The 12501-nt window shown below is 34.2% G+C and overlaps 1 protein-coding gene across 2 annotated transcripts; it reads right to left on the bottom strand.

Annotated features, from left to right (window-relative positions):
* Window positions 1-300: 300 nt before the first annotated feature.
* LOC122609989 (protein LONGIFOLIA 1) lies at window positions 301-5720 on the bottom strand. 2 transcript variants are annotated; one of them, XM_043782955.1, is made up of 5 exons: window positions 5312-5720; window positions 4804-4880; window positions 2659-4398; window positions 2452-2584; window positions 301-1314 (listed from the first exon to the last, which is right to left on the bottom strand). In XM_043782955.1, the coding sequence occupies exons 1-5, from the start codon at window positions 5469-5471 to the stop codon at window positions 497-499; spliced, it is 2928 nt and encodes a 975-aa protein (XP_043638890.1). In that variant the 5' UTR covers window positions 5472-5720; the 3' UTR covers window positions 301-496. The 2 variants fall into 2 exon arrangements, with proteins under 2 accessions (XP_043638890.1, XP_043638891.1); XM_043782956.1 differs by having other exon boundaries at window positions 4804-4874.
* Window positions 5721-12501: the final 6781 nt, after the last annotated feature.

Here is a 12501-nt window from a genome sequence, read left to right as displayed (position 1 = left end):
TTCAGAGTCTCGAACCTGCGTGGCAGGAAACGAAACCCCTCACAAGGGGACTTGGGTACCACTAGGGTTTTGGCCCAATGGTTATATTGGCATTAATAACTATCAACGTTAGTCTCCATGCTTTTGCTATTTTCTTTGGCTAGTTCTATAAGAAAGTTTGCATCCAGAGTAATGTTAGCGTGATGCGCAAGTCAATACATATACAATGTCGTGATCTTGACCTTCGAGAAGCCATCTGACACAAAACGTCCAAAAGCAGCTACATACTTATAACCAGAACACAATCAAATGACAATAACATCAGTGAAATCATGTAAAATGTTATTTCCTTCAAATTGATACAAGGGGTGTCATACCCTCTCTTCACTTGAGTTTTATATCGTAGAGATTCTTACACGTGTACATACAAATACCGAAAAGCGAAGGCAGAAAACAATTATAAAGGTATCCAAAACAGAAGCTGAAATAAGAAAAGGAAATTCAGCAATAAAAAACTCTACTTTGAGAACAACTGTCTGCGACGTCTTCCAGGCTTTGCTCGCTTGCCATCAGCAGCCTCACTCAAAACAACTTCATTAACCAAATCTTTAAAGATCAGTCTTTCAACCTCCAATGCAATAACTGGCACTTCACCGTCATAATCTGTCCAACTTTCTGCACGGTTCAACACTTCCTCCCACAAAACGGTTTTCAATTCGTCATCTTCCTCCTCTAAAATAATCTCGTGGCTCTTGCTCTTCACTTGTAACTGTTCTATCTCCACACACAAATCCTGCAAAAGCTTCTGTGCATTCAGTGTCTTCTTCGCTAATCTCTTTCTTGAATATGCTTCAAGAGAAGGCATCACTAAAGCCAACTTCCCAGTAAGAATCTCATTAACAGTATCGAAAATAAGCTTCCTGTTGAACTTTTCCTTTCTGATGATCTTTTCAGGGGTAGCAGGGTCATGTTTTGGCACATTACTGAACTTTGTTTGTTCCAATACCAAAAATAGCTCAGGGTTAATTGGGTAACCCGAAGAGTGAAACTGGAAAGTTGTAAGGCTTGACCCGAGATCTCTGAGAAGGAGCCCTGAAGCTAATAGTATCTCGGAGATGTACCTGTCATCAGGCTTTGCGTTTTCACAGAGAGATGCAATGTAATCTGTTTGTGCTTCATTGTGACTGGAGTTGAGTCTTGTGAGTTTCTGCACCAGATGCTCAATGTTTTGTAGCTTTATGCGGTTAATCTCGGAAGTAACACCGGTTGATAGGGTGTCAGAAATGACATCATCTGGTGTTGCCCATTGATCTTTAACCTCTTGAGTAGCTTCATCTGTGAATTCAATACTAGTTTTAGTTTGTCGGATCATAGCATATGATACATACAAAACTGTAACTGTATGTAGCATTAAAGGTGGTAGGTTTGACCACCTTACAGAATATTTTATCTCCAAATGGTCAAAGGGACGAGAATAAAAAAGGTAAGCTAAAAAGGAAACTAGACAACTGGATCAAGAGTCCCCTAAAATGTGGTTTTAAACCATGAAAGTATAAACCCTCCAAATTAATTTGATTCAAAACATTGGATAATTTGCATTAAAGCCAATAGTACTGTACACGCTGGTAATTTATTAAATAAAAACCGTTCCGGGTCAACCTGACTCAACCCCATTAAAATTCCTGGTTTTTACCTCATACCGAAGTACCCAACCCACCCGGTATGTCAAATTTTGCCACCTTTAGATAGCGCTTTGAGCCAACTACTTTACATGGTTCGTGCAAAAGTACTCTCCATGTGAACCAGACAGTTTTAGGTGTGTGACCCTTAAAGAGACTTATATCACCAAACCTGAATCGAACCCAAGACTGCATATGCCACGTTAGACACAACACAATCCCGAAGGGATTGACCTTATGTCAGCCCCATGGAGTCAAGTATAACTTGAAATGTGATGCATCAAGCCTGCTAGTACCCTACTGATCCCACAAGTCACCATCTTATGTCCATGGTCAAGCCAATCTCAAATCACGAGCTATTTGTTTCATTTAGTCAAGACATCTATGGTTCATTTATCTTTTGTTCTTAACTCCACAGAGGTCTTTTAACATAGCTTATGGGAAGGAAAGCTTTGCATCAACCCATAAGCCTAGTTGGGGGTGTCAGAGATCAATAATAGATAAGGATTTTGGAATACTACCTTGTCTTGTTTAAATCCGAAGTTATTTTATAATATACAAGCACGAGATTTTTCAAGTTCCACTATACCCTTACAATATCATTATCATCCTTAAAAAAAGACAAGAAACTTGTCTACAGAGTTCGTTATATTTTATGAACTAGGTCCTTGTAGAAGAAAATAAGTCTAGAGACAGCTATTTTAGACTATGTATAATAACTGAAAAACAGTCTTATGCAAGATAATGGCATTTTAACTTGATCTAACAAGAGTGAGAAGAAAACACTTTTTACCTTTCAATGTCTTTGGCATATGTTTCACGGGCGACGGTGAATCGTCCATATAGACAGCATCATCAAGAACAGAGATTGGACTTGGATATTCCGGGTCAAGTGATTCATCCTCCCTCAGAATCAAAGTAGATTTCTAAAAGCAATAAAAATATTAGTAATCAGATTTTATTGATTCAATAAATGTGATGTAAAAGCACATGTACCTACCTCTTGCATTGAGCTTGGACTTTGCCTGTAATCAATGTCTTCAGAACAATTAGGAGTGGTAAACTTCTTTGATCTGCCACCGACCTCACGGTCTCGGTCATCACTTTGTTGAACATTTGAATACTTTGACCTTCTTCTTCCACCAGGGGAAGTCGACTCTGGCACCTGTTTAGTTAATGGTTTTCTTGCTTTGTTAGAATCCACCGGAGGTGTGGGGGGTCGAGATCTCCTATCTAACTCAGGCCTCTTTTGTTGTAATCTCGGGCTGATAGAACCCGTGCTCTTTCCTGAAGTTGTAGCGTTTTCTTTAGGCAACTGTTGTTGCTTAGGAAGAGATGAAGCATTCCTTGTGTGTCTTCCTCCTGCTTTGACCTCAGTGGTATTGACAGCATTCTCTCTACGTGTACTTTTAGGAATATTATTTGTGAAATATTTTGTATTATCATTAGCAAAATCTTCAACGTGCATACCCGATCTTTCAACAAGCTTGGCGGGTTTCATGATGACAATGGGGGACTCATAAGCCCGCAAATGATTTGAACCCCTAGAGTTTTGACGGTCTGAAAATTTTTCATTTTGGGTAGGAATGGGTTGCCTTCTCACCATGCTTTCTGTTTCTTCCTTTCGGGATTCCATCGACTGCATTGCCTCTAGTATCTGTTTAAGAGCTCTGAGATCTTTTCCTGATTGTGTGAATTCAAGATGCTTCAATCTTTTATCAACTTCACTATAAACAGAAGAATATGGGCTATGTATTCTAGTTGGTGATTTCATAACACGAGAAACCGGCCTCTTAGGACTCCGAGCACCATCCCGTTGCTTCCATGGTGCGGGTTCAATTGGGAATTTTGGAATTGGCTTCATTTCAGAATTCCTCCACAACGGTGATGTTGGTTCCCTCATAGAGCTTTTTGAGGAATTGTGCATTTTGATTGGCCCAAAATGATCCGTTGCTTTTAGAGCTTTTGACAATAGATTAACATCTTCAACTCGAGAAGTTCTGATTGGGCTTATACCCAATTCTTTTTTATTAGCCGAGTCAGAATCGGGTAGAGTTTCCAAACCCATCAACTTGGCTACAACGCTAGGTGGGCGTGACTGTGTCGGACCATCAGTTTTTGGGTTTCTTGAAAGTGAATCTGCTTTTGAGACCGAGTTTAGACTACGAGCTGAACTCTCTCTGCTGTCCAAAGAAAATCTTGGTACTTCTTCCAGTTGTTTTGAGGTGATTTTTTTTGCATTATCTCGTGATTGATAGGATAACCGGTTCGTCTCCCTTCCATCATAAGAAAACCGAGGACAATCATTTGGTATGGAAAATGACGACCCATCTCTAACTTGGTAGGACTTTGATCTAGAAAGTTCTCTTGGTTCATTATAATACCAACTGGCTTCTTGAAATTTAGCAAGAGCATCAAGTGACTCTCTATAGTTCATTACATGCTCGGGTGCCTCATCTTTGGCCAAAGGTTTATTTCTGTACATAGAATCTTTGACCACATCTCGGAGATCAACACTTTGACGATTCATTTGTTGAGTGCCACATGATTGGCGTGTGACGGAGTCCCTTGAAGGAGTTTCAGGAAACACAGTGTGGTCAGATTCAGGATGAGCTGTTCGATTAAGATTATAATCCACAGAAGAAAAGGAAGATGACCGAGACATTGATGAGAAAGAGTCTCGAGATGATTCAGTTGATGCCCTGTTCTTGTCTTGTATAACTTTGTTTGAATGTTTTTCCTGAAATAGTAAGTACGCATTAAAATTTGGCCTATAAAAGATGTGCCATTTACCAAATGAATTACAGTGTCTGCAAGCAACAACATAATTAGCAGTAACGCACACAACGTGTGATAAAATTTTTGAATGTGCTACTACTGTGTGAAGCTGCAATAAACGAGATAATCAGATTCTAAAGCACTGTCAAACTGAAATTTGTTCATGGAAAAGGATATTAAAAAGTACATGAGATCAACGCAAAGGGGAACTAGTTGATGCTCCACTGCCAGGTTTACGGTAAGTATACTATAACCCGCCAATTACCTTAAACAATTTCCATTAGGCTAACCTAAGAATAATTGACTAAGAAAACACTTTGTGGGAAATATAAATCTACGTTAAAATAAGCCTCAAGACTAGACATACCACAACGTATGGTCTCTGGTATGAGGTACTTGACTCGCTTTCTGGTGCTCCGTAGTCAAACTGTGGACTACCTGCAACTTGAAAAATAAAATTTGAAGTTAGGAAACATAATAACAACCGAGCAAAAAACAAAAGATGAATGTATTACAAACTGAAAACGCTCAGATGTGGTTACCATGATTCAAGTACTCGAGAATAAGAAAAAAAAAAACAAAAGGTTTAAGGATTTGGGCAGGGATAATTGCATAGCTAATCAACAAACTTTGCACATTTCAACACAAAGTCAGTAACCACGTTTCGGGCTACACCAGGATACAAAAGTTCCTTGATAATGCTACAGATCAATGAAGACTAACTAAAGATCACATAGTTAATGACCTTTATAATACATAAGGCAATAAGGCATTCTAAAAGATACTTAATCAACACTATTATATTCTTTAATTCTATCATCAACAAAATAACAAACACAATTTACATCAATTGGCAATCAGACACTGTAAGTTACCTGGAGGAAGGGAGAGCCTCTTAGGACTATGGCCCGGAAACCGCCTTCCTGCAACAACTTGGTGGCGATCAAAGAGCTGAAAAACACCAGTCATACATCCTATTTGTTTTTGCAGATCAGGATTATCGTCTGCCAATGAATGCAAAAGCTTGGCAGCCATTCTTAAAATTCAAAAAACACTTATCCAACAATCCAAAATGCCTTTAATTCTTTAACACTAACACCCTTTAAACATACCAACAAACTTGGACCAAAAGTCAACTTTTTTTCTCAGACAACACAACAAACAATCAGCAGGCGAGAAAATTCTTCAGAACCCTAGTCACAATTTTCTTGATTTCTTGATTTTATAATCTCAAAACTATAAATATTACACAGAATGTGTGCTAAAAACCAAAATAACACAGCTAAGCAAACTTGAGATCCAATTTATTTACCATTTTCCACCATTGCCCTCTAAAAAATGGAACTTTTTTGCTAATGCATACAAAACCACATTAGTCCTTTTCAAGAAAAGAATAAAAATCACAACTTTTTCAAGTTAAATTTTATAAAATTCAAAAAAAAAATGTTAAAGATCAGAACTTTTTCCCAAAAATGACTAAAAATCAAAACTTTTTCCAAGAAAAGAATAAAAATCACAACTTTTTACAGCCCATATGAACAGATATGCTAAAAATGTAAATTTGTGAGGTGGGTTAGTTATATATAACTAAAAGAAATGATTTTTTTTCCTTGGTAATGAATAAAGTAAAGGATAATACTGTAAATAAATTATTGAGAAAGAATCAATAGCAAAAGAGCAAATGTTTTTGTTCACACTTCGACCATGTGGGCAGTAGGGATGATTGTTTGAATGTGGGTCATTGGTTTGTCTGCATGAACATGTGAAGTGTGTCAGAGATTGATAATGTATATGTAGCTGTGTGAGAGAGATAGAGAGGATAAAGTGTGTGTTTTGTGTGAGAGAGAAAGGGAAAGAAAGGAACTAGAGACCTTCAACCTGCAATAAGTCAAAGGAGTATGCTATCATCCATTGGGTAAAAAAGTACTTTTTTTCATATATAGTACAAAAATTATATAAAAAGAAACAAGGTTTCAAAAGGTACATTTGTTTTGGATGTATCGTTAAATAAATACTTTGAAAACAAAAGGTCACAAGCCATATTTAAGAAATAATTTTTTTAATAATTTTAAAACATAACAAATGTAATCCATTTATTTATTTTTTTAATTTCATCTTTTGATTTTATTAAAAGAATTATTAGGTTAATTTCTTAAGAGAATTTATCATTTTTTCTTCATAGAGAAATGATTAATCCTCTTAATTAAATAGTCTAAAAATCATTCTAATTACAAGATTGTGACACGTGAAAATATCAAGGGGGTGAGATTAAGAAAAAAAATTAATGGATACCACATGTCACATTTCTATAATTTTAGGATAATTTTTAGACAAATCTTTAAAATAATTAATCGTTTTCCATAATCATATATACGAGGACTTTGTTGTATGACTATATAATTGTATTGATATTGATGTTAGGCCTCCAACTTTATGTATTACTATTACTATTATTATTATTCTTATTATTATTATTGTTACAAAATTTAAAGAAGTTATTATTATTATTATTATTATTATTCTTGTTTATGTATTACTTTTAATTAGGCTTGTTCACGGTTCAAAAACAAAACCGAACCGGTGGTTTCGAGGATTGGACTGAAAACCGAAAGTGTCTAAAATGTGGAACCGACGACCGAACCGGGTAACTCGGTTCGGTCCATGTTCAGTTTGTTTTCAGTTTTCGGGTTTACATGGTTGGACCGAAACCGAGAATTGATCGCATAAATCAATTAATTTGTGGTGTCCAGGTTAAAGTTGGAGGCCTAACAGCAAAAAACCCAAGTCACGTGCATACACGTTATTATGTTCATAATTCTATCTATCAAAATACATACTCAAACTATTAAAAAATTTAATCCAACTCTATCAAAATACATGTACATTATTATTGTTTCAGAGTACGTTAGTTACTAGTTCATGAAAGTTATAATATTATGACTTATGAGTCATTGAAGACTACCTATATATATTTTGTAGGCTAATTATAGGGATTGGAGTAAATAGAAGGAAACTATAGTGTAATTTGTATGTTTTTTTTGGGTTCTTCAGTCCGAACATGTGTATTCACGATTTATACATGGACCGGACCGAGAACCGAAATACAATCATCTATAGGACCGAGGACCGAATCGATATCTTCGGCTTCGCTCAGTTTCGGTCCAATATCGGGTCGGTTTTCTCGGTTTGGACCGTATAATGAATGACCCTACTTTTAATTTAATTGCTCAACATTTACTACATGTCAAAGATTTAAAGTTAGAAAGTTCATGTCATGGCTAAAAAGTGTAAATTACTGATAAAAAACAAAAACATTTAATTAATGAGACTTTTTTTACAAATATTAATAAAAATACTAATATAATAATATATTTGGATAATGATTATTAGGATTTTATATTTATAATTAAATTAAATGATGATATAACTTATATAGTCAATTTGATGAAATTGAGCTTGATGGTTATTAAGTTATTAGGTTTTTTTAAAAAAAAATTGTAGACAATATTTCATATAGTTGAATTTTTTTTTAATTAATTAAATAATTTTAAATTTTTGAAATATTCTCTCGAGTTGATAGTAAAAATAAATATAAATTAATTATTCAAGGTTAAAATGTGTACATTATTTATGGAAAACAAAAAAGTGTAAACTAATGAAACGGTTTATACAAATCAATATAAACAAAAAAGTGGTAATGAAGGTGAGCCTAGCTGGTCAGAGGCACTCCTGGTTTTACCTAGGGTTTTGAGTTCGATCCTTAGAGATGGCAAAACCTTGGGGTTTTTTCCCTCTGAATACTTGTAACGGCTCATGGTCAACATATCGTTGTCTAGGATACATACAAGGATTCACCATTATACGATGAGGTTTTTTCCGATGTCGTATACCGACTGAATGTTTGAAAAAAAATATAATAATATAATTGGATAATGATTACTAGGATTTTAATTTATAGTTAAATTAAATAATGACATAAGTGATAGTTAATTTGACAAAATCGAGCGATGTGATTGGTCAATAAGTCATTAGTTCAATTGTCTTATAATATATATTAAGAATAAGAATAAGATAAGATTAAGAATAAGATGGGGTAAGATTAAGATTAAGATGAAGATTAAGATTGATTTGGATCTAGGATTTAATTAAGATAATTATAATTTGACCCTTGTTGTATATGGATTTGGATTCGGGATAAAGGTCTAGAGTTCATATTGTGTCTATATTAAATATTAATTTATAAGTATCTATGCTTGTTATTGTGTTGATGATATATAGAGTTCACAAGTTATTTTAAATATTAAATATTTGAAGTTTGTTCATTTGAGTCCTGATTTTTTCTTGGAAACTAGGGGACAAATCTAGACCATTAGATTATCCCCTCAAAAATAAATCCCCACCCTTTATTTCCCTTCCCCTTGTCTTCTTCCTCCCACCAAACACAGACACACAGACACACACACTATGACTCCCCCCCCCCCCCCCCCCCCCTTTTCCGGCAACCACTCTCCGGCGACGGCGACCAACTCCTCCTCCTTCTTCTCCGGCGATACAACCGCCGGAAAATGCAACAACTTCGCCGGAAAACTTCAAACGCCGATAAAACTTTCGTTCCTTCGAATTAGAACATCACACTTACACCAAAACACTCACAAACACACCGCGAACAAACCCTGACCAGAAATTAATCCGACCTATACTCGCCGGAAAACTTGAAAAACTCACCGGAAAAATTAAAAACACTATAGCTTTGTTGTTTCATCGAATTAATGCATAAAACTTGTACCAAATCACTCAGAAACACATTCCGCACAAACCCTAGCCAATAAACACTGTTTTCGAGCTCGCCGGAAAAATCACAGTGTCACCGGAAAAATCATATTCCACCATCTCTTGGATCGCCGCCCATCAAATCCATACCATTCCCATATCCGTCTCTTGACGATCAGTTTAGAACGGATAAGGGCCTCTGGTCCATTCCGTATCCACCCAAAAACGAAATTGATTAGCCGGAGAAGTAACCGGAGAAGATTCGACGGCGTTAGTGTCTTGGTGATTACCAATCAAGCTTGATTTGGCTTGACCAATCAAATATGATTAGAAAAGGTCGCCGGAGTAATTCACCAGAATAATTCGCCGGAGTAACCAATCAAGCTTGATTTGGCTTGACCAATCAAATATGATTGGACAATGTCGCCAGAGTAATCCGCCGGAGTAACCAATCAAGCTTGATTGGCTAGACAATCAAATATGATTGCACAGTCACCGGAGTAATTCACCGGAGTAACCAATCATGTTTGATGGGATTTTGATAATGGTTGATCCAAGGGCTGAAATTAGTCCCTTGGTTTCCATCATTTTTAAAGGATCCATATGAATCCAACCCATTAATTATAATTATTTTAATCTAATATTATACCATATGCGGACTTATCTTAGATACAACAAACAACGAAGTCGACCATTATAGCTATAACTTTTTAATATTTTTTAACAACCTAGCTTAGTTATGGTCGACATTTATATTTGTAAATATATTTTTATGAGTAAATTATAATTTTTCGTACCTAAAGTTAACATGTTTTTCACTTCTTTCACTTTTGATTGCTGAAGTGAAAAAATATCAATTTTAACCTTAAAGTTGAAAAATTTTGCAATCGTGGTCCTTTGGCCGTTAACGTACGCACGTGCTAAACACGTGAGGGCACTAATATCATTTCACGTTACACCCTAGGGACGAAAAGTGAAAAAATTAAGCTACTTGAAGGACAAAAAATGAAAATCATACAATCAAATATATTCTTTCATCCTTTCTTTTCCGAACATCTTTCCCGATGGAATTTTCCGACTAGACATTTATTTCCCCTTTACCCCCCCCCCCCCCCAGCCTCTCCAATCACCACCACCAAATAACCACCAACAACAACTACCGTCGTTTATAACCACCACCAGCCACCGCCGTCTATAACGACCACCAGCCACCGCCGTCTATAACGACCACCAACTAGGGGTGAGCACAAACCGAACCGGAAAACCGAAAAAACAAAAAAAACGAAATCCGAACAAAACCGAGTGGTTTGGTTTTGGTTTTTCAATTCGGTTTTGTAAGCAAAAACCGACTAAAAAACTGAAGCGAACCGAATCTACATATTCTTTGATTTATTCTATATTTATATTTATATCATTATACTAGGATTTTTTTTACCCGCACGATGTACGGCTGCTTTAAAAAAGTGCTCAATAAAGTGAGATTTGAGTTAAACTTGCTTAAGAAAATATTTAATGAAACACTTAATATGTGAACAAATGAGTTAATGGAATAGATCAATAATGATCGTAAAAAAAACATATGGATGAACAATCTATTTAGTTTCACTTAATTAAATTAGCAATAAAGTATTCATTATCCAATCATTAAACTAATTGTTATATACACTTGTTTTGAACTAACTCTTCGTCTACCATCATAATATTTTTCTCCTCATTACAATGAAAAATTGTATTATTAAAAAACAAAAAAAAGAGATTATATTAACAATTATCATAAAATTCAAAAAAAGATAAAAGAATTAAACCAAAAATTGTACATCATTTTCATAGTGATATGAACGAAAGAATTAACATAACTCTTTCGGAAAGTTATGATATTATGCAAAGCTCTTGACTCATATAAGATGAATATAATTTAGTGGTGATAAAAAGGCTTATAAACTTTAAATATTGCCACTAATGATTAATGTGATGAGAGTTCCAACTAACCAACGACCTGAGCAAACTTTCATATAATCACCATAAAAAAAAACCTGAAAGGAACCTCATATAAATGTTGAATAAAAAAGATAATGAAATATCATTAGGTATAGACGTGATTTTTTTAAACTAAAGAGAATATATCATTCCATCTAATGAGAAGATCTTAGATTTTTATAATATATATATATTTATTTATTTATTTTAACATATATATGTTCATTTGTTTTTTAAATATATAGTTTATTTAAATAAAAATATGGAGTTGACACATAGGATAAAATCTTATTTGTCAATTTTTTAAATTAGTTTTAGATTGCAAGAGGCCTTTAAAATGCTTGCTTAACTATTGTTTTATATTTTTATTATATTTTATTTTATTTTATTTATAATTCTCATAGTTTATGTCATTTTTAACTATATAATTAAGAAATGCTAACATAGTTAATTACAAAATTTAAATAAAAAAGATAATGAATTAATAATTTGCACCTTCGTTTAGATGAAGTATATGAATTACGAAAAAAATGAAGAAGGATCAAGAGAGAGGGAGATAGAGATTGGGGAGTGTGTTTTGTGTGCGAGAGTTTATAAAGAAAGAATTGGCTTCAGAAAAAATTATAGGTGAGGATTTGATTTTTTATTTTTAATTTTTATGGACTAAATCCAAACGAAAATGAAGTCAAATGAGGACAGCCCAAGGCGGATCGAAACATGACAAAAGTGGCATCTAAATTTCGAGTATATTTATTTATTTATCTCAACATATACACTTTCATTTGTTTTTCAAATATATAATTTATTTAAAGAAAAATATATAGTTGACACATAGGATAAAATCTTATGTGTTAATTTTTCAAATTAGTTTTAGATTGCAAGAGGACTTTAAAATGTTTGGTTAACTATTGTTTTAAAAGAGTTATAGATATATACATTGTATCAATTTATTTTTACATAAATATAAAATCAATATTGTTTATGCTTTAGCAACAGTGACATAATATAGAGATACTTACTCAGTAATGATTAATTGTATCAACTGAATTTTTATACACACTATATTGGACAAGAAAGTTATATATGAATTCTTACACAGTCATATAAACCTATCAAAATGAAATATTCACCAGCATGCTATTTGTCATTTAAAATTTGTTATACATATATTATTTTGAAGAAATGTTTGGCCTATGGATTTAGTTGTTCACGTATACTCCGTTATATCTCTACGATAACAAAAATTGTTAAATTTGAAAAACTAAAGAAAGAAACCGAAACCAACCCGAAAAACCGAACCGAGTGAAAACCGAATGCA

The sequence above is a fragment of the Erigeron canadensis genome, chromosome 8, assembly GCF_010389155.1.
Source record: "Erigeron canadensis isolate Cc75 chromosome 8, C_canadensis_v1, whole genome shotgun sequence".
In the NCBI taxonomy this organism is placed as follows: Eukaryota; Viridiplantae; Streptophyta; class Magnoliopsida; order Asterales; family Asteraceae; genus Erigeron; species Erigeron canadensis.
Note: the sequence above shows the minus strand (reverse complement) of the source record. Positions and strands in the feature narration are given on the sequence as shown.